The 26,854-nt window shown below is 51.9% G+C and overlaps 1 protein-coding gene across 1 annotated transcript; it reads right to left on the bottom strand.

The window, feature by feature from the left end:
- Window positions 1-7,675: 7,675 nt before the first annotated feature.
- On the bottom strand, window positions 7,676-24,418 carry LOC144607292 (testis-specific serine/threonine-protein kinase 5-like). The gene is made up of 8 exons (XM_078424029.1): window positions 24,398-24,418; window positions 23,170-23,277; window positions 22,473-22,675; window positions 19,295-19,350; window positions 16,279-16,408; window positions 15,280-15,395; window positions 11,501-11,677; window positions 7,676-8,031 (listed from the first exon to the last, which is right to left on the bottom strand). Exons 1-8 carry the CDS (start codon window positions 24,416-24,418, stop codon window positions 7,676-7,678), a joined length of 1,167 nt encoding a protein of 388 aa, XP_078280155.1.
- Between the last annotated feature and the right edge of the window lie 2,436 nt (window positions 24,419-26,854).

Genomic DNA, 26,854 nt, shown 5'->3' with positions numbered 1-26,854 from the left:
AATGGGTGACGTTTCGGGTCAAGACCATTCAGACCCTGAGAAAGGATCTCGACCCGAAACGTCATCCATTCCTTCTCTCCAGAGATGCCCTCTCTGCCTGGCCTGTCCTCCTCTGTGCTTCTATTTCGGGAGGGGCAAGACCTTGTGGTTTAATGGATGGGGAAGATGTTTTAGCACTCTGAGCCCAAGGCCCCACCTTTGTTCATCTGCACTGAAGTCAACAGTTTGCCTGGTTGGTTCCCCTTCAAAGACTAGCTCAGCATCTCCAGATACAGCACAGAAACAGGCCGTTCGGCCCAACTTGTCCTTGCCCATCAATGTATCTTGCAGAGTTGGTTCCTTTTGCCTGCATTTAGCCCATATCCCTCTAACTCCTCCATAGAAACATAGAAAATAGGTGCAGGAGGAGGCCATTTGGCCCTTCGAGCCAGCACCGCCATTCATTGTGATCATGGCTGATGATCCACAATCAGTAACCCGTGCTTGCTTTCTCCCCATATCCCTTGATTCCACTAGCCCCTAGAGCTCTATCGAACTCTCTTGTAAATTCATCCAGTGAATTGGCCTCCACTGCCTTCTGTGGCAGAGAATTCCACAAATTCACAACTCTCTGGGTGGAAAAAGTTTCTTCTCACCTCAGTTTTAAATGGCCTCCCCTTTATTCTTAGACTGTGGCCCCTGGTTCTGGACTCCCCCAACATTGGGAACATTTTTCCTGCATCTAGCTTGTCTAATCCACGTACCTTTTTTATGTTCCTATCCATGTACCTTTCCAAATGACTTTTCAACGTTGAAGGCAGCCCGGTCGGTGGCACAGCGGCAGAGTTGCTGCCTCACAGCGCCAGAGACCCGGGTTTGATCCTGACCACGGGTGCTGTCTGGGCAGAGTTTGTATGTTCTCCCCGTGGCCACGTGGGTTTTCTCCGGGTGCTCCAGTTTCCTCCCACACTCCAAAGACGTGCAGGTTTTTAATTTAATTGTAAATTGAAAATTGCCCCTGGTGTGTAGGATGCTAGCGTACAGGATGACCGCTGGTCGGCACAGACTCGGTGGGCCGAAGGACCTGTTTCCGAGTTGCACCTCCAAGGCCTAAAGTTGTCATTGTACCTGCGTCATTTACTTCCTCTGTACCAGACACCATCCACTGGGTGAAAAACGTGCCCTCTAAATCTTAACCCTCTCAACCTAAACCAGTGCCTTCTAGTTTTAGGATCCCTTAGCCTGGGGGGGAGAAAGACTGGCCATTCACCTTTTCTATCGGCGGTCACTCGAAACGAGTATGACGGTCCTGTCCTTAGAGGACGCCTGTGCGTGACTTTGTTTAACGTGGGGAGACTGGTGCACAGACAGCCACTTAAGGATAGCGGAGTCAGGGGATATGGGGAGAAGGCAGGAACAGGGTACTGATTGAGAATGATCAGCCATGATCACATTGAATGGCGGTGCTGGCTCAAAGGGCCGAATGGCCTACTCCTGCACCTACTGTCTATTGTCACACGGTCCTTGACAGATCTGGGTCAGGATCCAGTGGCATGGAGTCCAAGACGACCGGGGACCCTTTTCTGCTGCAGCCTTCATCCATCCGCCTTCCCAGCCGTTGTGACGCTCCACTAAAGTCAGCCATCATCATCCTCCGCCTGTTCCACCGTTGAGGTCTTGGTTGGATTGCTCTTTGTCAGGGACCTCCCCCTCGACCTTACCGCCATGGGTGACCCTACCAGGAGCCTGGCTCCAGACGGCATCGCTCTCAGGATCTCAGGACCACACAAGGTTCCCCACCACGACAAGGTGGACAATCCACGGGGAAGATTTCACCTTTTCCACGCCTGTCATGATTGTAAAAAGCTCTACACGGTCAGCCCTCAGCCTTTATTAATCTTTCTCTTTCATAAACATTAAGTTCATCAGGCAAACATGATATATTTTTCTGATAACTGGTTTAAGCAAAAAATGACTTTAACGTTTTTCTCAGGTTTTGTTGAAAAAATAACTGAAATCAAACTGCTTGTTCAAGAGACCTCAAAAAGCAAAAAATGTAAAAAAGAAGATAAATAACTTAATAAATAACACTTAAATAAATAAAACGGAAGCAAATAAAGGCAAACAGAAGAACTAACCTTAGAGGAGAGAGAGAGAAAACAACACAAACAAAAATAAACATAAACATACTTACATTTTTAAATTCATACAACATCCCTAAATGATGGGCAAAAATGACAAAATAATGTGAGTGAGTGAGGGGCTGTACCTGCACGCCAGGAAGCACAGACAGGACGGATGGAGACCGTGCATGCGTCTGTACGCGAGTGAGTCACGTGTGATGATGCACAAATCTGTCACGTACAACTCCTGTCCACTGACCACTAAAGGCCGTTTCACACTGGCGCCGTATAGACGTGGCGTTTTCTCTTGGAGCCCCTAGCGACCTCTAGCCGAACCCTAGCATTCCGGGGAGCCCCGGTTGAGAAACACTGCTCTAGCTTGTTGGGACACCTTGGTCGGCATGGATGAGTTGGGCCGAGTGGCCTGTTTCCGTGCCGTATGACTCTATGACAGTCTTTGTGTGGTCATACTACAGAACGAACAGTGCAGAATACGCCAAGTGTGGTCTCACCAATGCCTTGTGCAGCTGTAACACAACGTCCTAACTCCTGTACTCAATGCCCTGTCCAATGAATGCTGTAAATAAAATACTTTCCAAGCTCCATTGCCTTCAATCACGTTGCTTTACGAGGCTTTGATTGAAAGACAGCATGGAAACAGGCCCTGTGGCCAACCATGTGCATGCCGACCATCCATCACCCATTCACACTTGGGTCTGTTTGTCCCAAGTTCTTACCCTACACTGGGGGCAATTTATAATAATAATAATAATAATTTTATTTGTCATATGTAGATTGGCACAGGGTCAATGGTACAATGAAATGTATTTGACAAGACAACGGGTCACCTCAGCAGTAATATTCCAAGGATAAATAAGATTTTTTTTTTAATGACATTAGTAAGGTAAAAAAACAATATTAAAAATAGGTAAAAAGACAATATTAAAAATAATCAACATATATGATGTGAAATGTGCAGCGTAGGTTCACTAGGTTAATTCCCGGAATGGCGGGACTGTCGTATGTTGAAAGGCTGGAGCAATTAGGCTTGTATACACTGGAATTTAGAAGGATGAGGTGGGATCTTATTGAAACATATAAGATAATTAGGGGATTGGACACATTAGAGGCAGGAAACATGTTCCCAATGTTGGGGGAGTCCAGAACAAGGGGCCACAGTTTAAGAATAAGGGGTAGGCCATTTAGAACGGAGATGAGGAAGAACTTTTTCAGTCAGAGAGTGGCGAAGGTGTGGAATTCTCTGCCTCAGAAGGCCGTGGAGGCCAGTTCGTTGGATGCTTTCAAGAGAGAGCTGGATAGAGGTCTTAAGGATAGCAGAGTGAGGGGGTATGGGGAGAAGGCAGGAACGGGGTACTGATTGAGAGTGATCAGCCATGATCACATTGAATGGCGGTGCTGGCTCGAAGGGCTGAATGGCCTCCTCCTGCACCTATTGTCTATTGTGTTTATGAGTTCAGAAGCCTGATGGCCTGATGGTAGAAACTGTTCTTAAGTCTGGTGGTATGCGCAGCCATACTCCTGTATCGTCTGCCTGACGGTAACAAGGAGAACAGCCTGCGTGCTGGGTGGCTGTGGTCCTTGATGATGCTGCGTGCCTTCTGCAGGCACCGCCGGTAGAAAATGTCCTGAGTGGCCGGGAGACAGTTGCCAGTGATGTGCTGTGCTGTCTTCACCACTCTCTGTAGTGATTTGTGGCTGTGGGAAGAACAGTTCCCGTACCAGACTGTAATGCAGTCCGTCAGCAGGCTCTCGATGGTGCGTCTGTAGAAGTTTGAGAGGATGCTGGCGTTCATGCCAAACTTCCTCAATCTTCTCAGGAAAAAGAGCCGCTGGTGGGCCTTCTTTGTTATTGTGTCCGTGTGCAGTGTCCAGGAAAGGTCCTCAGTGATGTGCACACCGAGGAACTTAAAGCTGCTGACCCTTTCAACCTCAGCATCACCGATGTGGATGGGGAGGTGTCCACTCCCCTGCTGTCTCCTGTAGTCCACCATCATCTCTTTAGTTTTGCTGACATTGAGAGAGAGGTTATTTTCCTGGCACCAGCTGTTTAGTGCCTTTACCTCCTCTCTGTAGGCCGTCTCATTGTTGTCTGTGATGAGGCCCAAGATGGTCGTGTCGTCAGCAAACTTTAGGATGCTGTTTGAGCTGTGCTTAGCAGTACCGTCGTGCGTGAACAGGGAGTACAGGAGAGGACTGAGCACACAGCCCTGAGGTGTGCCTGTGTTGAGGATCACTGAGGAAGAGAGAGTGAACCCACAAACCCGCACCTTTGCTCTTTGTGATGTGGGAGTAAACCTGAGCACCCAGAGGAATTCATAACAAGTATAGACCAACCAAGGGCAACATGCAAGGTGTTTAACTCACTCATTCAGATATCTCTGCAAGATGTGATGTTGGTGTGAGCTGAGTTCCCACAGGACGGAAGATATAAGAGTAAAGATGTCCTTCTGCAGTTGTACAGGGCCCTGGTGAGACCGCACCTGCAGTTTTGGTCTCCTAATTTGAGGAAGGACATCCTTGCTATTGAGGCAGTGCAGAGTAGGTTCCCGAGGTTAATCCCCGGGATGGCGGGACTGTCATATGAGGAAAGATTGGAAAAACTGGGCTTGTATTCACTGGAGTTTAGAAGGATGAGAGGGGATCTCATAGAGACGTATAAAATTATAAAAGGACTGGATAAGCTAGATGCAGGATAAATGTTCCCAATGTTGGGGGAGTCCAGAACCAGGGGCCACAGTCTAAGAATAAAGGGGAGGCCATCTAAAACTGAGATGAGAAAAAAACCTTTTCACCCGGAGTGTTGCGAATTTGTGGAATTCTCTGCCACAGAGGGCAGTGGAGGCCAATTCACTGGATGAATTTAAAAGAGAGTTAGATAGAGCTCTAGGGGCTAGTGGTACCAAGGGGTATGGGGAGAAGGCAGGCACGGGTTACTGATTGTGGATGATCAGCCATGATCACAGTCTGAAGAAGGGTCTCGACCCGAAACGTCGCCCATTCCTTCTCTCCTGAGATGCTGCCTGACCTGCTGAGTTACTCCAGCATTTTGTGAATAAATACCTTCGATTTGTACCAGCATCTGCAGTTATTTTCTTACACAATGAATGGTGGTGCTGGCTCGAAGGGCCAAATGGCCTCCTCCTGCACCTATTTTCTATGTAAGATGTCTACAATGGTTGGCAAATCCATCCCACCGGTCTCCCAAACGTTTGATCGTGTGTATGGGCTGTACCAACTCCGACATTCGCAAGTGCAAGGAACTGCAGCTGCTGGAATCTTCAACAAAGACACAAAGTACTGGAGAAACTCAGCATCCGCGGAGACCATGAATCAGCGATGTTGCGGGTCGAAGCCTTACTTCAGTCTTCACCCCTTCATCACGGGCACAGTCCTCCCCTCCATCGATAGCATCGACACCAGGCGCTACTTCAAGAAGGTGGCGTCTATCATCAAGGATCCCCATGCTCCCTTCTCGCTGCTACTTAGTTTAGAGATACAGCGCGGAAACAGGCCCTTCGGCCCACACCGAGCAGCACATTAACACAAGCCTACACACACTAGGGACAATTTACACTCATGCCAAGCCAATAAACTTACAAACCTGTACGTCTTTGGAGTGTGGGAGGACACCGAAGACCTCAAGAGTAAACCCACGCGGTCCTGGGGAGAACGAACGAACAAACTACAGACAAGCACCCGTAGCCGGGAACAAACCCGGGTCTCTGGTGCTGCAAGCGCTGTAAGGCAGCAACTCTACCGCTGCGCTGCTGTACAGAAGCCTGAAGTCACACACCACCAGGTTCAGGAATAGCTACTGTCCTACAACCATCAGGTTTTTGAACCAACCTGCACAACCCTAATCCTACCCCTGCTGTGGAACACTACACACTCCCTCTTGCATGACCATGGACTTGTTTTCCTAAGTGATCGAAGCAGAATTTGGCCATTCGGCCCGTCACGTCTACTCTGCCATTCAATCGTGGCTGATCTATCCCTCTCAACCCCATTCTCCCTCCTCCCCATAACCCTTGACACCCTTACTAACAAAGAATTTGTTCATCTAGCCCTTAAAAATATCTAATAACTTGACCTCCACAGCAGCTTTCTAATTGTGTTTGGCACTAATGTCTTATTTTTTCATCTTTTGGAAATTTTCTGTGTCATTTACATTTTTGTGTAAAAAGACACAAAGTGCTGGAATAACCCAGGGGGTCAGGCAGCATCTCTGGAGAACGTTGGTAGGTAATGTTTTGGATCGAGACTCCTCTTCAGAAGAAGGTCTGAAGAAGGGTCCCGACCCGAAACGTTGCCTTTGCATGTCCTCCAGAGATGCTGTCTGACCCTCTGAGTTACTCCAGCACACTGTGTCTTTTTTTTGTTGAAAACCAGCATCCGCAGTTCCTTGTTTCTACATCGTATGTCTTTGTGTGTTTGGCTGAGTCTTTGTACCTGCGATGATGCTGCGACCAAGACCTCACCGCACTTGTGCACGTGACATTAAACTGGACCAGGCTTGACCCGACGGACCGAAGGGCCTGTTACCATCCCCGTACCATGCTCCTCAAACTGCGGAGCATCTTGGACAATGCAGCTCACCCCCTCCATGACACACTAGGTCAACCTGAGGAGCACCTTCAGCAACAGACTGGTTCCACCGAGATGCAGCACAGAACGCCACAGGAGATCCTTCTTCCCTGTGGCTATCAAACTGTACAATTCTCTGCCTCAGAAGGCAGTGGAGGCCAATTCTCTGAATGCATTCAAGAGAGAGCTAGATAGCTCTTAAGGATAGCGGAGTCAGGGGGTATGAGGAGAAGGCAGGAACGGGGTACTGATTGAGAATGATCAGCCATGATCACATTGGGCGGCACGGTAGCGCAGCGGTAGAGTTGCCGCTTTAGAGCGAATGCAGCGCCGTCGACTCAGGTTCGATCCTGACTACGGGTGCTGCACTGTAAGGAGTTTGTACGTTCTCCCCGTGACCTGCGTGGGTTTTCTCCGAGATCTTCGGTTTCCTCCCACACTCCAAAGACGTACAGGTATGTGGGTTAATTGGCTGGGTAAATGTAAAAATTGTCCCTAGTGGGTGTAGGATAGTGTTAATGCGAGGGGATCACTGGGCGGCACGGACTTGGTGGGCCGAAAAGGCCTGTTTCCGGCTGTATATATATGATATGATATGATTGAATGGTGGTGCTGGCTCGAGGGGCCGAATGGCCTACCCCTGCATCTATTGTCTATTGTCTCCTCCCCCTTCTGTCGTGGGGGTAGACTGACTGTTCTCCCCCTCCAATCTTTGCACAACCCCAATCCTTCCCGCTCGTCACTTTAATTTCATGCCTCTTGTGTTGTATGACTGTTGGCAGATCAATACATAAAGTTCTATCGTACGGCTCAGAATGAAGATCCAGACCCGGCACACTGACTGCTTGCCACTTGCGGCTTTTATTGGTCAACGTCTCTTGATACAAGAATTTGGGGTCCATATAACAGAGGGGGTTGGTGGGGAGATGGGAGGGGGTGAGGGCGGGGGGGGGGGGGGGGACGATGCCCTAGCAACCCTTCAGCTGAGGGGGCAGGTAATCGGGAAGGGGGGCGAGGCGGTGGGCCGTGCGGGAGGGCTGCAGGCAGCGGGACCGCCCTTGGGTGCCCCCCAGGGTCTTCCTGCCCAGACCACCGCCGCCCGGCTCGCAGGCGGAGACTGGCCTCTTGCGGGTGCCGGGACGGGCGGGTTTGGGGGCGAGCGGGGGCCTGGGCAGGCGGGTGAAGAGTTGGGTCTGGCGGGCAGGAGCGGGCCGCTGATGGGAGCCCTTCCCCGGCGACCACTCCTTCAGGCCAACCGCGGCAGATCCACAGACGATGATGACCTTCTTGCCCCTTGGGCCACCACCCGTGGGTGGGCTCTCCCCTGCAACGAGAAGACATCGGTCACTGTCGCGCTCTCCTCCACCCTCCATCCCAGCCTCACCTGTCCAATCAGCTCCCAAATCCCCCACCATAGAGTGATACAGTGTGGAAACAGGCCCTTCATAGTCATAGAGTGATACAGAGTGAAACACGCCCTTCATAGAGTCATAGAGTGATATAGCATGGAAACAGGCCCTTCATAGAGTCATAGTGATATAGCATGGAAACAGGCCCTTCATAGAGTGATACAGTGTGGAAACAGGCCCTTCATAGTGTCATAGAGTGATACAGTGTGGAAACAGGCCCTTCATAGTGTCATAGAGTGATACAGTGTGGAAACAGGTCCTTTGGCCCAACTTGCCCACACCGGCCAGCATGTCCCAGCTACACTAGTCCCACCTGCCCACGTTTGGTCCATATCCCTCCAAACCTGTCCTATCCATGTACCTGTCTAACTGTTTCTTAAACGCTGATATAATCCCACAACACTGGTCAGCACAGACAATGTGGGCTGAAGGGCCTGCTCTTTAGACTTTAGAGGTACAGCGCAGTAAAAGCCCTTCGGTCCACCGTGGTGTGCGCCGACCAGCGATCCCCGTACACTACCACCATCCTACACACTAAGGACAATTTACAATTTTTTACCAAAGCCAATTAACCTCCAAGTCTGTACGTCTTTGGGATGCGGGACGAAACCGGAGCACCCGGAGAAAACCCAGGCAGGTCACGGGGAGAACGTACAAACTCCGTACAGACCGCACCCGTGGTCAGGATGGAACCCGGGCCTCTGGTGCAGTGAGACAGCAAGTCTACCGTTACGCCACTGTGCTACACCATTGTGTTGTACTGTTCAATATTCCATTAGGAAATGGGAACAATCCCTCCAAACTACATACACCTCAGGACTAACACCTTCCCAGGCCATGAAGGAAATTCGGCATGAATCCAAGGGCTGTTACCGATATCTCCCTTGGAAAGAATCTTTACGGGATGCTCTTTTAGAAAGGAGGTGAGGAGGGTGGTGAAACTGTGGAACGCATTGTCACAGAGGGCTGTGGAGGCCAAGTCAGTGGATATTTTTAAGGCAGAGATAGACATATTCTTGATTAGAACGGGTGTCGGGAGTTATGGGGAGAAGACAGGAAAATGGGATTAGGAGGCAGAGATCAGCCATGATTGAATGGCGGAGTAGACTCGATGGGCTATAACTTGTGATGCATCACAGCTTGGTGTGGTGAGTGCCCAAGGCCGCAAGAAGAGGTTGGCACAGATGGCTGAGCCGCTGCCTCGCGGCGCTAGAGACCCGAGTTTGATCTTGACCTCGGGTGCTGTCTGTAAGTGGAGGTTGCACGTTCTCTCTGTGACCGCGTGGGTTTCCTCCGGTTTCCTCCGATATCCCGAAGGCGTGCGGATTTGCAATTGGTCCTCTGTATATCGCCCCTAGTGTGTAGGGACTGAATGCAATCGTGGGATAACATAGAACTAGGGTGAACAGGTGATCGATGTGGATTTGGTGGGCCGAAGAGCCTGTTTCCATGTGGTGTCTCTAAAACTAAAATATCATTTTTTTTCCCCACATCCCGAAACAACTCTGCCCAGACTAGGGGTGCCAACTATCTCACTCCCAAATAAGGGACAAGGTGATGTCACCGCCCCACGTGGCCTCACCCAGCCAGCGGCCACGTGCTCCCGCTCCACCAATGGCGGCCGCCTGGGCCGGGAGGTGGGTTGCTACGCAACCTCCGGTAGGCAGCGCCCGGGCCTAAAGTGTCCGGACTTACACTGTCCGGACCTACACTGTCCGGGCCTACACTGTCCGGGCCTACACTGTCCGGGCCTACACTGTCCGGGCCTACACTGTCCGGGCCTACACTGTCCGGGCCTACACTGTCCGGGCCTACACTGTCCGGGCCTACACTGTCCGGGCCTACACTGTCCGGGCCTACACTGTCCGGGCCTACACTGTCCGGGCCTACAGCGCCCCCTTGGCCTAATACAGGGACAAGGGCGGTTCCATACGGGACAAACCAATTTAGCCCAAAATACGGGGTGTCCCGGCTAATACGGGACAGTTGGCAACCTTACCCCAGACACACCGTGGGCCATTTACAGCTATGCCCTCTGGTCTCTGACATTTACATCGTGGGGAAAAGGTTTCTGGCTGCCCACTCTATCAATGCCATCATTTTATAAACTTCTATCAGGTCTCCCCTCAACCTCTTTGACAATTCAAAGAATAATAAAGTGTGTCCTACCTCTCCCTGTAATTAATGCCTATGGAGTTCCTCCAGAACTTTGTGGGATTTTTTTTTGTAAACCAGCATCTGCAGTTCCTTATGCATTTTCCTTTTCGCTAACCCAGGCAGTATTCTGGTAAAATTTGTCTGCACCCTTTCCAAAGGCTCCAGATCGATCTTGTACCAGAACTGTTCACAATACTCCCAAGAGTTTTATAAAGCTGCAATGTGACTTCCTTGTTGGGATCGAACCCGAGTTTAGTTTAGAGAGATGCAGCATGGAAACAGGCCCTTCGGCCCACCGAGCCCATGCTGACCATCGATCACCCGTTCACACTAGTTAGTTCCATGTTAGAACATATTCTCATCCACTCCCTGCACACAAGGGGCAACTTACACAGTTTGATTAACCTACAAACCCGCACTGGGGCATGCAACAAAAGCTTTTCACTGTACCTCGGTACATGTAGGGTTGCCAACTGTCCCGTATTAGCCGGGACATCCCGTATTTTGGGCTAAATTGGTTTGTCCCACATGGGACCGCCCTTGTCCCGTTTTAGATTTAGAGATACAGCGCAGAAACATGCCCTTCGGCCCACCGGGTCCGCGCCGACCAGCGATCCCCGCACACTAACACTATCCTACACACACTAGGGACAATTTTTTTAAAACATTTGCCCAGCCAATTAACCTACATACCTGCACGTCTTTGAAGTGTGTGAGGAAACCGAAGATCTCGGAGAAAACCCACGCAGGTCACGGGGAAAACGTACAAACTCCGTACAGACGGCGCCCGTAGACAGGATCAAACCTGAGTCTCCGGCGCTGCATTCGCTGTAAGGCAGCAACTCTACCGCTGCGCCACCGTGCCGCCCTTAGGCCTGGGGGGCACTGTAGGCCTGGACACTGTAGGTCCGGACACTGCAAGCCCAGGGGCCCCTGTAGGCCCGGACACTGCAGGCTAACGGAGTGTGTTCGGGGAGCGGGGCCGAATGCGTTTGCCTAAAGGAGGTTGCATAGCAACCCGCCTCCCGGCCCGGGCGGCCGCCATTGGTGGAGCGGGAGCATGTAGCCGCTGGCTGGGTGAGGCGCGGGCTGTGACGTCATCTTTTGTCCCTTATTTGGGAGTGAGAAAGTTGGCAGCCCTAGGTACATGTGACAACAGACTAAACTGAAACCTTGGGATGTGGGAACGGTGCGTGTGACGGGCGGTGAAGGTGGAGTCACGCTTACCTTTGTCGGCCGCCTCTTTCTCTGGTTTCCTCTGCGGCGTTCGAGCCGAGAGGAGTCTGACCTTCTGGAAGAGGATGGAGGCGGCTGGGAACATCCAGGGATGGGCCAGGATGTCACTGAGGACCAGGCGGGATGAAGGCTTCCACTGGAGCATCTTATTGATGAGATCCTGGCAGGCTTGGGCACGGGAGGAAAGGAAACAGCTCAGATCCCACTTGGGAGTGTTGGAGTCGACTCAGTTTACTTTGGAGATACCGCACGGAAACAGGCCCTTCAGCCCACCAAGTGTGCATCAACCATCATTTACCCAAGGGTGAATGGAACTAGAGGAGTGCATGAAGGGTGAATGGCTTCATATATAGAAACTTAAACACAAGGGAGAATAAGACAAAAATTACCAAAAAACAAGAAAATTTAGTCGAGGGTGAATTAAATTTCGTGATGAAGACTCAAGGGTGTCTCCGGTGACTCTTACAAACTTCTACAGATGCACCATAACAAAATATATTGTCGGGTTGCTTCACAGCTTGGTTGGGAACAGCTCTGCCCAAGAAATTGCGGGGAGTTGTGGATGTAGCCCAGTCCATCACACAGACCAGACTCCCCACCATCCACTCCATCCACGCTTCACGCTGCCCCGGTTTCGAAAGCAGCCAACATAATCAGACTTGTCCCACCACCCCGGTTCCATTCCTCCTTCTCTCTGCTCCTGTCTGGCAGAAAGTACAGAAGCTTGACACAGGGCCGTCTTAACGCATGGGCCTGATGGGCACTTGCCCGGGGCCCCACGAGCACAGGGGCCCCATGCTGATCTGTGTATGTTAAGTGACTTGCAATAAATAAATACTACTTTAAAAATGTAGGTTCAATAAGTGCTTTTTTCGCAACATTTTCGGTCCCTAAGTGCTTCTCACAGTGATCTGTAAGTGCTTTTCGCAACAATGTGGCACCCTAAGTCCATCACTAAGTGCTTTTCGGTAAGTGCTTTTCGCCGGCACGACAGGGGGGGGCTGGTAGGGAAAGGGGGGGTGGGGGAGAGTAACGGTGGGGGCCCCAATACACTGCTTTGCCCGGGGGCCCATAATGCTGTAAAAACGGCCCTGGCTTGACAGCATGCACCACCAGACTCAGGAACAGCTTTCCCCCCGCTGTTATCAGGCTTCTAAACGGTCCTTCCATACGCTAGCGTACTGTCCGATTCACCTCTAGGACATTGGACTTTTGTCTGTGGAACTGATGCACTAACTACAACACTGAGAACTCTGTATCTTCCCCATTGCTCTACCTATTGTACAAGAGATTGTGCATTTATGTACAGTATTATCCGACCTGATCGAAAAATATGCAAAACAAATCTTTTCACTGTACCACGGTACATGTGACAATAATAAAGCAACATTTCTAAGTTCCTTATGTTTAGGTTTAGGGGGGAAGCTGATTCCTAGATCTCGGACTTTGGAGAAGAGTTAAAATGGGATTGTGGTGTTGAAGGCAGAGCTATATCGGATAAATAGGTAGACATAAAAAGCTGGATCAGGCAGCATCTCTTGGAGAGGAGGGATCGGTGACGTTTTGGGTCGAGACCCTTCTTCAGACAATAGGTGAGATTTCTAGGGAGTCGGATCAAACCCAGGTCTGTAGTGCTGTAAGGCAGCAGCTCTACCCGCTGCACCACCTTGACCTTCCACTGCTGGAGGGGAGGGAGGGCAGGATGGACTTAAAGTCATAGAGTGATACAGTGTGGAAACAGCCCCTTCATCCCAGCTTGCCCACACCGACCAACATGTCCCAGCTACACTAGTCCCACCTGCCTGCACTTGGTCCATATCCCTCCAAACCTGTCCTATCCATGTACCTGTCTAACTGTTTCTTAAACGATGGGATAGTCTCAACAACCTCCTCTGGCAGCTAGTTCCATTCACCCACCACCCTTTGTGTGAAAAGGTACCCCTCATATTCCTATTAAATCTTTTCCCCTTCACCTTAAACCTATGTCCTCTGGTCCTCAATTCATCCACTCTGGGCAACAGACTCTGTGCATCCACCCAATCTATTCCTCACATAATTTTATACACCTCTATAAGATCACCCCTCATCCTCCTGCGCTCCAAGGAATAGAGTCCCAGCCTGCTCAACCTCTCCCTATAGCTCAGGCCTGCTGGTCCTGGCAACATCCTCGTAAATCTCTGTACCATAGAAACATAGAAAATAGGTGCAGGAAGAGGCCATTAGGCCCTTCGAGCCAGCTCCGCCATTTATTGTGATCATGGCTGATCGTCCCCAATCAATAACTCGTGCCTGCCTTCTCCCCTATCCCTTGATTCCACTAGCCCCTCGTGCTCTATCTCTTAAATCCATCCAGTGATTTGGCTTCCACTGCCCTCTGTGGCAGAGAATTCCACAAATTCACAACTCTCTGGGTGAAAAAGGTCCTTCTTACCTCAGTTTTAAATGGCCTCCCCTTTATTCTAAGACAGTGTCCCCTGGTTCTGGACTCGCCCAAAATTGGCAACATTTTTCCTGCATCTAGCTTGTCCAGACCTTTTATAATTTTATATGTTTCTATAAGATCCCCTCTCATCGTTCTAAACTCCAGTGAATACAAGCCTAGTCTTTTCAATCTTTCCTCATAAGACATTCCTGCCATCCCAGGGATTAACCTCGTGAACCTACGCTGCACTGCCTCAATTACAAGGATGTCCTTCCTCAAATTAGGAGACCAAAACTGTACACAATACTCCAGATGTGGTCTTACCAGGGCCCTATACAACTGCAGAAGAACCTCTTTACTCCTATACTGAAATCTCTCGTTATGAAGGCCAACATTCCATTAGCTTTCTTCACTGCCTGCTGTACCTGCACGCCAACTTTCAGTGACTGGTGTACAAGGACACCCAGGTCTCGCTGCACCTCCCCCTTACCTAACCTAACACCATTGAGATAATAATCTGCCTCCTTGTTTTTGCCGCCAAAGTGGATAACCTCACATTTATCTACATTATACTGCATCTGCCACACATCTGCCCACTCACTCAACCTGTCCAGGTCACCCTGCAACCTCCTAACATCCTCTTCACGGTTTACACTGCCACCCAGCTTTGTGTCAAACTTGCTAGTGTTGCTTCTAATTCCCTCTTCCAAATCATTAATATATATGGTAAACAGTTGCGGCCCCAACACCGAGCCTTGCGGCATTCCACTCGCCACTGCCTGCCATTCTGAAAAGGACCCGTTTACTCCTACTCTTTGCTTCCTGTCTGCCAACCAATTTTCTATCCATGTCAACACCCTATACTCAATACAACTGCAACATGACCTCCCAACTTCTATATTCAATACAAATGCAACATGACCTCACAACTTCTACACTCAATACAACATGACCTCCCAACCTGTACACTCAATGCAACATGACCTCCCAACTTCTACACTCAATGCAACATGACCTCCCAACTTCTACACTCAATGCAACATGACCTCCCAACTTCTATACTCAATGCAAATGCAACATGACCTCCCAACTTCTACACTCAATGCAACATGACCTCCCAACTTCTATACTCAATACAACTGCAACATGACCTCCCAACTTCTACACTCAATGCAACATGACCTCCCAACTTCTGCACTCAATGCAACATGACCTCCCAACTTCTATACTCAATGCAACTGCAACATGACCTCCCAACCTCTACACTCAATGCAACATGACCTCCCAACTTCTATACTCAATGCAAATGCAACATGACCTCCCAACTTCTATACTCAATTAGACTTACCCAGTGAGAGGCGGTCATGGAAGAGCATGCCACCTTTGATGGCCTCCAGCAGTTTGCACGGCTGCAACTCGTTGAAGGGGAGTTTTCCGGCCACCATGGCGTAGAGGATGATGCCCCTGTGTGGGAAACAATGATCCACAGATGAAGCAATGCCGACAACGCGGAGCCATGAGGCTGGCGGGCGACAGGTCCATGGCCTGAGTGGTGCGAGGAAGGGGGGGGCAGAACTCACCCCGGATTGCAAGGAAGGCCATTCAGCCCATTGACTCGCTGGGAGGCCCATTCTCCTGCACCCATGAATTCATACAGGCTGTCAACAGACCCATCAGCCTATCGAGTTACCACTGACCATCGGGGGAGCTGGTCTGATCAACCCCCATTGTCTGAAGAAGGGTCTCGACCCGGAACGTCACCCATTCCTTCTCTCCAGAGATGCTGCCTGTCCAGCTGAGTTACTCCAGGTTTCTGTGTCTATCTTCGGTTTAAACCAGCGTCTGCAGTTCCTACACCCACACAGGGCCCAGGAGCAGGAGGAACTCGGCAGGTCAGGCAGGTGTGAGGTGTTGCACTTTGGGAGGTTGAATGTGAGGGGAAAATATACAATTAATGGCAATTAATGACACTCACTTGAGTCCAGAACTCCCTGAAAGTGCCAATACTGTGCAAGTGGAATTAATGGCAAGACACTTAACAGCACGAGCAGAGAGAGGGGTCTTGGTGTCCAAGTCCATAACTCCCTGATAGTGACCACACCAGTAGAGTGGTAAAGAAGACCAGTAGTGTGGTATGCTTGCCTTCGTCAGTCAGGGCAGGGCAGGGGTTGTAAGAGTCAGGAAGCCACGATGCAGCTTTTTTAGAATGAGTCTAGACTACATTTGGAGGTTTTGTACAGCTGCAAGGTGTGGATCTCGTTGTGACGTGGGGAGGAAGGGCGGAGTGTGGGAGCTGAGGGGCAGAGGCTGAGCTGTGGCCAGTGAGGGTGAGGGTCACTTCACTTACATGCTCCAGATGTCAGCGTGATCCCCTCTGTATCTCTGCCCCTGCAGGATCTCGGGGGCGGTGTAGGGCATGGAGCCGCAGAAGGTGCTCATCAGACTGTCCTTGTTGCTTCTGCTGGCGAGCCCAAAGTCTAGTCAAGAGTCAACAGTGTTTAGTTGTCTTCAGTTTTTAGTTTAGAGATGCAGCGCGGAAACAGGCCGCCAAGCGATCCCCGCACATTAACCCTAACCCTGCACACACTGGGGACAACTTGCATTTATGCCGAGCCCAATTAACCTGCAAACCTGCACGTCTTTGGAGTGTGGGAGGAAACCGAAGATCTGGGAGAAAACCCACGCAGGTCACGGGGAGAACGCACAAACTCCGTACAGACGGCGCCCGTAGTCGGGATGGAACCCGGGTCTCCGGCGCTGTGAGGCAGCAACTCATGGGACAATTAAATCCTTACTTGCTGCAGCTCAACAGACCTGTAAACACAATGCTCGGTACATTGACCATCGCACAAACCAGCCTCCCTTCCATCGCCTCCATCTACACCTCACGCTGCCTCGGCAAGGCCACAGGCATAATCAAGGACCAGACGCACCCCGGCCACTCCCTCTGCTTCCCCTCTCCCATCAGGCAAAAGTAAAGATACTAGAGGAGCAAGATAGACCACTCGACCCTAAAAACCGTAGTATGTCACGGCGCCATTTTAGTAGGCAGAAACTTGCAGAAACATTTAAAAAGAAAAATAACAGAAATCTGTGAATTGATGGATGAGATATATTTTGCAATTTAATGGTATCATCACACATACTGTTCCCCCAAAACACTGATTACACTGCGAGAGGCATAACGAACGGCGGGTTTTGCCTACTAAAATGGCTCCTTTGCGTACTACACTTCAGTATAGGCGATTTCAATGGAGTGGTCCATCTTGCTCCTCTAGTATCTTTGGGCAAAAAGGTATAGAAGTCAGGGACAGTTTCTTCCCAGCTGTTATCAGGCAACTGAATTATCCTACCACAACCAGAGAGAAGTGCTGAACTACTATCTACCTCATTGCAGATCCTCGGGCTATCTTTGATCGGGCTTTACTGGCTTTATCTAGCACTAAACATTATTCATGTTAATCCCTTTATCATATATCTGTGCACGATGAATGGTTCGGCCGTAATCATGTCTTGTCTTTCTGCTGACTGGTTAGCACGCAACAAAAGCTTTTCACTGGCAGCAAACTAAACTAAACTAAAAGGAAAGATACTGGGTGGAAACAAGACCTTCGACCCACCAGGTCCACCTCAGTCACCCTCTCACACTAGTTCTATGTTGTCCCACTTTCCCATCCACTCCCCACATACCGGAGGTAATGTGGCAGAGGGACGATTAGCCTTCAAACCCGCACGTCTTTGGGATGTGGGCAGGGCCGTCTTAACGCATGGGCCTGATGGGCACTTGCCCGGGGGGCCACGAGCATAGGGGCCCCATGCTGATCTGTGTATGTTAAGTGACTTGCAATAAATAAATACTACTTTAAAAATGTAGGTTCAATAAGTGCTTTTTTCGCAACATTTTCGGTCACTAAGTGCTTCTCACAGCGATCTGTAAGTGCTTTTCGCAACAATGTAGCACCCTAAGTCCATCGCTAAGTGCTTTTCGGTAAGTGCTTTTCGCCGGCACGACGGGGGGGGGGGGGGGGGGGGGGGGCTGGTAGGGAAAGGGGGGTGGGGGAGAGTAACGGTGGGGGCCCCAGTGCACTGCTTTGCCCGGGGGCCCATAATGCTGTAAAAACGGCCCTGGATGTGGGAGAAGGCTGGAGCACCCGGAGGAAAGCCACGTGGTCATGGGAAGAACATGCAAACTCCACACAAGACAGCACCCAATGTCAGCATCGAACCTGCTAGGTCTCAGGTGCTGAGGCAGAGGCTGTACCAGCTGTGCATCACAATGCAGGTGTTCCCCGGCTTACGATGCTTCGACTTGCGCTAGTTTGACTTTGCGATGGTGCAAACGGCAGCGGCCCGTGGCAAGCCGCCGCTCGCTTCCGGACACGTGATCGCGCGCAATTACAATGCACTTCGGTTTGCGATGGGTTTCTCCGAACGTAGCCCCATCGTAAGCTGAGGATGCGTAGATTCTAAAAAGCGCAATGTGCTGGAGTAACTCGGCGGGTCAGGCAGCATCTCTGGAGAAGGTGGGGACGCTCCCTCAGGCTGATTGTGGTGGGTGAGTAGGAGCAAGACAAATTCTGGCAAGTGATGGGTGGGTACAGGTGGGGTAAGATTGGCAGAGGGTGGGACAGAGATCAAAAGATTTACTTTTCCCCCTCCCCTAATTCCCCATTTACTGGTGCGCTCCCCTAATTCCCCCATTTACTGGTGCCCTCCCCTAATTCCCCATTTACTGGTGCCCTCCACTAATTCCCCCATTTACTGGTGCCCTCCCCTAAATCCCCCATGTACTGGTGCCCTCCACTAATTCCCCCATTTACCGGTGCCCTCCCCTAATTCCCCCATTTACCGTTGCCCTCCCCTAATTCCCCATTTACTGGTGCCCTCCCCTAATTCCCCATTAACTGGTGCCCTCCCCTAATCCCCCATTTTTGCTGGTGACCACGTTCCCATTTATCACCCCAAATTTGCCCTGGTACTACCTCTCTTTTCCAGCTTTCTCTCCCCCCCCCCCAGCTTTCTCCCAACCAGTGTGGTTTCGTTTAGCTCAGTTTTGATTAAAGTCCACACCGACCAGTGATCTCCGCACATTAACACTGTGGGACCCTGACACACACTGGGGATCGTTTACAGTTACACCAGGCCAATTAACTTGGAGGTCTTTGGAGTGCGGGAGTAAACCGGAGATCACGGAGAAAACCCACGCAGGTCACGGGGAGAACGTACAAACTCCGCTCCGTCGCCATGACATCATGAAGATAGGTCCCGACCCAAAACATTGCCTGTCCCTTCTCTCCACGGATGCTGCCTGACGCACTGAGTTCCTCCAGCAGAATAGCTCCTAGATAGTAGAATCATCTCACCTGTCAGCTTAATGTGTCCCTTGTCATCCAGCAGAATGTTTTCACACTTCAGATCTCTGCGTAGAAGAGTTTTCAACACAAGTTACACTAAAGTCCACACACTTCAAACCAAGACTTGAGACACCAGGCATCAAAGTTCTTTCACATCAGGAGTTAGAATTTGTCCATTGGACCGACCGGTCAGACACAGAGTGAAGCTCCCTCTACACAGTCCTGTCACACACTCCCACACAGAGTGAAGCTCCCTCTACACAGTCCTGTCACACACTCCCCAGGGTCAGACACAGAGTGAAGCTCCCTCTACACTGCCCCGTCACACACTCCCACACAGAGTGAAGCTCCCTCCGCACCGCCCCGTCACACACTCCCAGTGTCGGCTGCCTACCCCTGTTCCGGGCCTACGTCCGTGCTCGCGTGTCCCTGGAGAGGGAACACGCGGTGTCCACGGGGACGCTGGAGGCCTTCCGTGAACGCTGGTCGCCGCGGGAGGTCGAGTGTATTATTGATAACGTTGGCGGAATTCTAATCTGTCAACTGTTTTGTTTGTAAACTGCCGATACGGGTGGCAGCTTTTGATCTGATCGCGTTACTACTTTGGATATTTGTTTTTGTTTTGGAATAAAGTATTTGTAAAAAAAAAAGGATCAGACACAGTTGGTCCCCAGTGGAGGTCTCTTCATAATGGAGTCCCCCCCCCCCCCATTACATCGGGGACCTGGGTTGGAGAGTGTCGCACAGAGCTGTGGAGTGTCACAGACTCGTCAGCCGCCTGTTAATTCTGCAGCGAGGCGTTCCACGTGTGTTCGGGGTGCGAGAGGTTGCAGCCCCTGTACGAGGAGTATCTGAAGGGGCGGCTCCTCAAGTTTTGGCTGCATTTTAGTCCCACGATGTTGGTGTTTGGGCAGAAGGCAGAGGGCTGGGAGTGGGGAGGGCCGGTCGGGAGGGTGGGATTTCCCTGTCGGTCTGCTCCTGGGCCTGGCCACGAAGGCCATTCGCGGGCCCAGGCAGCGGGCAGTCGATGGTCACACCAGAGTCGGCTGCCCGCCCCTCTTCCGGACCTATTCCGTGCTCGCGTGCCCCTGGAGAGGGAACACGCGGTGCCCACGGGGACGCTGGAGGCCTTCCGTGGGGGCTGGTCGCCGCGGGGGGTCGAGTGCATTGTAGATAAAGATGACAATATTTTAATTTGATAACTGTTTGACTGTAAACTGCCAATACGGGCAGCCTTTGATCGTGTTACTACTCTGTATTTGTGTTGAATTGAATAAAGGCATTTTGCATTGAAGAAAAGGGGCCAGGCACAGAGTGAAGCTCCCTCCACACTGCCCCGTCACACACTCCCACACAGAGTGAAGCTCTCTCTACACCGCCCCGTCACACACTCCACCACATGGGGTCAGACACAGACATACCACAGGTACAGAAGACAGACACAAAATGCTGGAGTAACTCAGCGGGACAGGCAGCATCTCTGGAGAGAAGGAATGGGTGACGTTTCGGGTCGAGACCCTTCTTCACACAGGTACGGAATGTGTAGAAGGCAGACATGGACCTTGTGGGCTGTGGGTTTGTACTGGGATGTGTTGTGTGTGTGTGTGTGTGTGTGTGTAAGTACATACTGGGGTGGGGAATGTGGTGTCTGCTGGGATGCACTCCCTCTGCGGGGATCTGCTGGGATACGATATGATGAGCAGAGGTGGAATCTGCGGAGATGGAACATAGAAATATGGAAAATAGGTGCGCAATAAGAGGAGGCCATTTGGCCCTTCGAGCCAGCACCGCCATTCATTGTGATCATGGGTGATCATGTGGTATGCAGGGTGGGGTGATCTGCAGGGATGAGGTGAGTGAGGATCTGATGGGCCTGTGTTGGGATCTGGCCCTGTACTGGCATCGGCCTGTGCTGGGATCATAAAGTCATAAGGAATAGGAGTAGAATTAGGCCATTCGGCCCATCAAGTCTACTCCGCCATTCAATCATAGCCGATCTATAGTATCTCTCCCTCCTAACCCCATTCTCCTGCCTTCTCCCCATAATCCCTGACACCCGTACTAATCAAGAATCTATCTCTGCCATAAAAATGTCCACTGACTTGGTCTCCACAGCCTTCTGTGGCAAAGAATTCCACAGATTCACCACCCTCTGACTAAAGAAATGTCCCCACATCTCCTTCCTAAAAGAACGTCCTTTAATTCTGAGGCTATGAGCTCTAGTCCTAGACTCTCCCACTAGTGGAAACGTCCTCTCCACATCCACTCTATCCAAGCCTTTCATATTCGGTTTGTTTCAATGAGGTCCCCCCTCATTCTTCTACACATGTGCTGGCATGTGAGGGATGTGCTGGGCCTGTGCTGGGATGCACTGGCATGTGCTGGGATGTGCTGGTCCTGTGTTGGGATGTGCTGTGCCTGTGCTGGGATGTGCTGGGATGTGCTGGGATGTGTTGGGATGTGCTGGGCCTGTGCTGGGATGTACTGGGCCTGTGCTGGTCCTGTGTTGGGATGTGCTGGGCCTGTGCTGGGATGTTCTGGCCTGTGCTGGGATGTGCTGGGCCTGTGCTGGTCCTGTGTTGGGATGTGCTGGGCCTGTGCTGGTCCTGTGTTGGGATGTGCTAGGCCTGTGCTGGGATGTTCTGGCCTGTGCTGGGATGTACTGGGCCTGTGCTGGTCCTGTGTTGGGATGTGCTAGGCCTGTGCTGGGATGTTCTGGCCTGTGCTGGGATGTGCTGGGCCTGTGCTGGTCCTGTGTTGGTGTGTGCTGGGCCTGTGCTGGCCTGTGCTAGTCCTGTGTTGGGATATGCTGGGCGTGTGCTGGGATGTGCTGGTCCTGTGTTGGGATGCACTGGTCCTGTGTTGGGAATCGCTGGGCCTGTGCTGGTCCTGTGTTGGGATATGCTGGGTCTGTGCTGGTCCTGTGTTGGGATGCACTGGTCCTGTGTTGGGATGTGCTGGCCCTGTGTTGGGATGCACTGGTCCTGTGTTGGGATGCACTGGTCCTGTGTTGGGATGTGCTGGTCCTGTGTTGGGATGTGCTGGGCTTGTGCTGGGCCTTGTTGGGTTCTGATGGAGTGTGCTGGGTTCTGCTGGGATGTTCTGGGTTCAGCTGGGATGTGCTGGGTTCTGCTGGGATTTGCTTGGTTCTGCTGGGATGTGTTGGGTTCTGCTGGGCTGTGGGTACCTGTGTGCGATGTGCTTGCTGTGGCAGTGGCTGACGGCTCCCACCAGCTGCTGGAACATGTGCTGGGCCTCGGCCTCCTGCAGGCCCAGGGCCCGGGCCCTGTCCGCCCCCCGGTTGATGTGTTCCAGCAAGTCGCCCCGGGACGCCAGCTCCAGCACCAGGTACAGGCGGCTCGGCGAGCGGAAACTCTCAAACAGCTGGATCTGCGGGAGAGGCAGTGTCACAGAAGGGCCGGTCCCCCCCCCCCCCCCCCACCTCTGTCCCCACACCCACTCCCACCCTCCACACACCACCTCCCTGTCCCCATCCTCCTCCCTGTCCCCATCCCTCCTCACTCCCCACACCCCCTCCCCCATCCTCCCCACACCCCTCCCTGGGGTGTCCCCTGGTGTGCTTGTGAGCATGTGTGCGGGTGTGGTGCGTGTGTGTGGTGTGCGTGTGTGTGGTGTGTGGTGCGTGCGTGTGTGTGTGGTGTGTGTGTGGTGTGTGGTGTGTGTGTGGTGTGTGGTGTGTGGTGTGTGGTGCGTGCGTGTGTGTGGTGTGCGTGTGTGTGGTGTGCGTGTGTGTGTGTGTGGTGTGTGGTGCGTGCGTGTGTGTGTGTGGTGTGTGGTGTGTGTGTGTGGTGTGTGGTGCGTGCGTGTGTGTGGTGTGCGTGTGTGGTGTGTGTGTGTGGGTGATTGCGTGTGCGTATCCCTACCACATTGGGGTGTTTGTAGGTACTGTGTAGGGCACTGATCTCGCGGGAGAGGCACCGTCGAGAATGCTGCTGCAGTCCCTGGGAGATGGGGATGATCTTGATGGCCACCTGCGGATGGAGAAGGTGTGGACGTTAGACCGAGGCAGCACCACCAGGAACAGCATGAGTCACAGACAGGCCCTTCGGCCCCACGCGACGCCACTATCCATACCAGTCCCACCTGCTCTAGGTTTATTAGTTTAGTTTAGTTTAGTTTAGAGATACAACGCGGAAACAGGCCCTTCGGCCCACCGGGCCTGCACCAAAGTGGCGCGTTGGCGCAGCGGTAGAGTTGCTGCCTTACAGCGAATGCAGCGCCGGAGACTCAGGTTCGATCCTGACTACGGGCGCCGTCTGTACGGAGTTTGTACGTTCTCCCCGTGACCTGCGTGGGTTTTCTCCGAGATCTTCGGTTTCCTCCCACATTCCAAAGACGTACGGGTTTGTAGGTTAATTGCTTGGTAAATGTAAAAATTGTCCCGAGTGGGTGTAGGATAGTGTTAATGTGCGGGGATCGCTGGTCGGCGCGGACCCGGTGGGCCGAAGGGCCTGTTTCTGCGCTGTTTCTCTAAATCTAAAATCTAAAGATACTAGAGGAACAAGATGGACCACTCCGTTGAAATCGCCTATACTGAAGTGTAGTACGCAAAGGGGCCATTTTAGTAGGCAAAACCCGCCTCTCGCAGTGTAATCAGTGTTTTGGGGGAACAGTATGTGTGATGATACCATTACAATGCAGAATATACCTCATCTATCAATTCACAGATGTTTGTTATTTTTCTTTTTAAATGTTTCTGCAGGTTTCTGCCTACTAAAATGGCGTCGTGACATACTACGGTTTTTAGGGTCGAGTGGTCTATCTTGCTCCTCTAGTATCTTAGGTCCGCACCCGCACACTAACACAACCCAACACACTGGGGACAATTTACATTTATACCGAAGCCAATTAACCTACAAACCTGCACGCCTTTGGAGTGTGGGAGGAAACCGGAGCACCCGGAGAAAATCCCACGCAGGTCACGGGGGTGAGCGTACAAACTCCGTACGGACAGCACCCGTAGTCGGGATCAAACCCGCGTCTCTGATACTGTAAGGCAGCAGCTCTACCCGCTGCGGCACCGTGCCACCCATTATTGTCACGTGTACACGGTGTAAAACCAGCATCTCCGCCACATGGAAGTCAGGAGGCCATGTTACAGTTGTACACCATGTTCGCAAGGCAACGTTTTAGGGTGTCTTGTGGAAGGAACTGCAGATGCTGGTTTACACCGAAGATAGACACAAAGTGCTGGAGTAACTCAGCGAGTCAGGCAGCATCTCTGGAGAAAAAGAATAGGTGACGTTTCGGGTCGAGACCCTTCTTCAGATGCTGAAAAAAGGTCCTGTCACGATTCAACCAATTGGTGGTAGCCAGTGCCGTATTCTTAGCTGCCGTGTGCTGGGACAACAAGGCGAAGGCTGTGGATGCCAACAGGATCAACAAACTCATCAGGAAGGCTGGCTCCATCCTTGGAGTGGAGTTGGATTCATGGGAGGTGGTCTTGGAGGGGAAGATGCTCCTCAAACTGCAGAGCATCCTGGACAATACAGCTCCACCCCCTCCATGACACACTGGTCAACCTGAGGAGCAGGGCCGTCTTAACGCATGGGCCTGATGGGCACTTGCCCGGGGCCCCACGAGCATAGGGGCCCCATGCTGATCTGTGTATGTTAAGTGACTTGCAATAAATAAATACTACTTTAAAAATGTAGGTTCAATAAGTGCTTTTTTCGCAACATTTTCGGTCCTAAGTGCTTCTCACAGCGATCTGTAAGTGCTTTTCGCAACAATGTAGCACCCTAAGTCCATCGCTAAGTGCTTTTCGGTAAGTGGTTTTCGCCGGCACGACAGGGGGGGGCTGGTAGGGAAAGGGGGGTGGGGAGAGAGTAACGGTAGGGGCCCCAGTACACTGCTTTGCCCCGGGGCCCATAATGATGTAAAAACGGCCCTGGTGAGGAGCACCTTCAGCAACAGACTGGTCCCACCGAGATGCAGCACAGAACGCCACAGGAGATCCTTCTTCCCTGTGGCTATCAAACTGTACAGCTCCTCCCCCTTCTGTCGTGAGGTAGACTGACTCCCCTCCCACCACCCATCCCCCCCAATCTTTGCTCATCCCCAATCCTTTCCATTCGTCACTTTAATTTCATGTTTCATGTGTCTTGTTGTGTTTTTATGACTGTTGGCAGATCAATTTCCCTCCTGGGATAAATAAAGTTCTATCGTATCGTACAGTAAAGTGCTGGAGTAACTCAGCGGGTCAGGCAGCATCTCGGGAGAGAAGGAATGGGTGACGTTTCGGGTCGAGACTCTACTTCGTTTCGCTGAACACCTCCGCTCAGTCTGACTCACCAACCTGATCTCCCGGTGCTCAGCACTTCAACTCCCCTCCCATTCCCAATCTGACCCTTCTGTCCTGGGCCTCCTCCATTGTCAGAGTGAGGCCCAGCGCAAATTGGAGGAACAGCACCTCATTTTTCGCTTGGGTAGTTTACACCCCAGGGTATGAACATTGACTTCTCTAACTTCAGGTAGTCCCTGCTTTCCCTCTCTATCCCCTCCCTTCCCAGTTCTCCCACTAGTCTTCCCGTCTCCAACTACATCCTATCTTTGTACCGCCCCCTCTCCTGACATCAGTCTGAAGAAGGGTCTCGACCCGAAACGTCACCCATTCCTTCTCTCCTGAGATGCTGCCTGTCCTGCTGAGTTACTCCAGCATTTTGTGTCTGTCTTTAGAGTATCGTGTTCAGTTTTGGTCATAGGAGCGATGTTGTCAGTCTGTGCTGTCACCCTCACACCCTCCCCTCCCCTGCCTCCTTCCCCTCCCCTGCCCTCCCATCCCCTCCCCTCCCCTGCCCTCCCCTCCCTTGCCCTCTCCTCCCATCCCCTCCCATCCCTTCCCCTCCCCCCCTGCCCTCCATCCCCTCCCCTCCCCCTTCCCCTCCCCTCCCCTGCCCTCCCATCCCCTCCCCTCTTCCCCTGCCCTCCCCTCCCTTGCCCTCTCCTCCCATCCCCTCCCATCCCTTCCCTCCCCCCCTGCCCTCCCATCCCCTCCCCCCCTGCCCTCCCATCCCCTCCCCCCCTGCCCTCCCATCCCCTCCCCTCCCGCTTCCCCTCCCCCTTCCCCCTCCCCTCCCCTCCCCTCCCCCTCCCCTCCCCTCCCCTCCCCTCCCCTCCCCTCCCCTCCCCTCCCCTCCCCTCCCCTCCCCTCCCCTCCCCTCCCCTCCCCTCCCATCCCCTCCCATCCCATCCCATCCCCTCCCCTCCTCCCCTCCCCTCCCCTCACCCCTTAGGAGCAAGAAGTCCTTCTTAGGAGCAAAGAGGTCCTTCTGCAGTTGTACAGGGCCCTAGTGAGACCGCACCTGGAGTACTGTGTGCAGTTTTGGTCTCCAAATTTGAGAAGGATATTCTTGCTATTGAGGGCGTGCAGCATAGGTTTACTAGGTTAATTCCCGGAATGGCGGGACTGTCATATGTTGAAAGACTGGAGTGACTAGGTTTGTATACACTGGAATTTAGAAGGATGAGAGGGGATCTTATCGAAACGTATGATTATTAAGGGGTTGGACACGTTAGAGGCAGGAAACATGTTCCCAATGTTGGGGT

Source organism: Rhinoraja longicauda, chromosome 2 (assembly GCF_053455715.1).
Source record: "Rhinoraja longicauda isolate Sanriku21f chromosome 2, sRhiLon1.1, whole genome shotgun sequence".
Taxonomy (NCBI): domain Eukaryota; kingdom Metazoa; phylum Chordata; class Chondrichthyes; order Rajiformes; family Arhynchobatidae; genus Rhinoraja; species Rhinoraja longicauda.
Note: the sequence above shows the minus strand (reverse complement) of the source record. Positions and strands in the feature narration are given on the sequence as shown.

Coding starts and splice junctions, on each gene's coding strand:
- LOC144607292 (XM_078424029.1), bottom strand. CDS start 24,418: ATGGTGTACAACTGTAACATG. Junction 23,278..24,397: donor TGGTGTACAACTGTAACATG/GCCTCCTGACTT, acceptor CTCCATCCGCAG/GTGGCCATCAAGATCATCCC. Junction 11,678..15,279: donor CCATGACCGCCTCTCACTGG/GTAAGTCTAATT, acceptor CCCGTGCCCAAG/CCTGCCAGGATCTCATCAAT.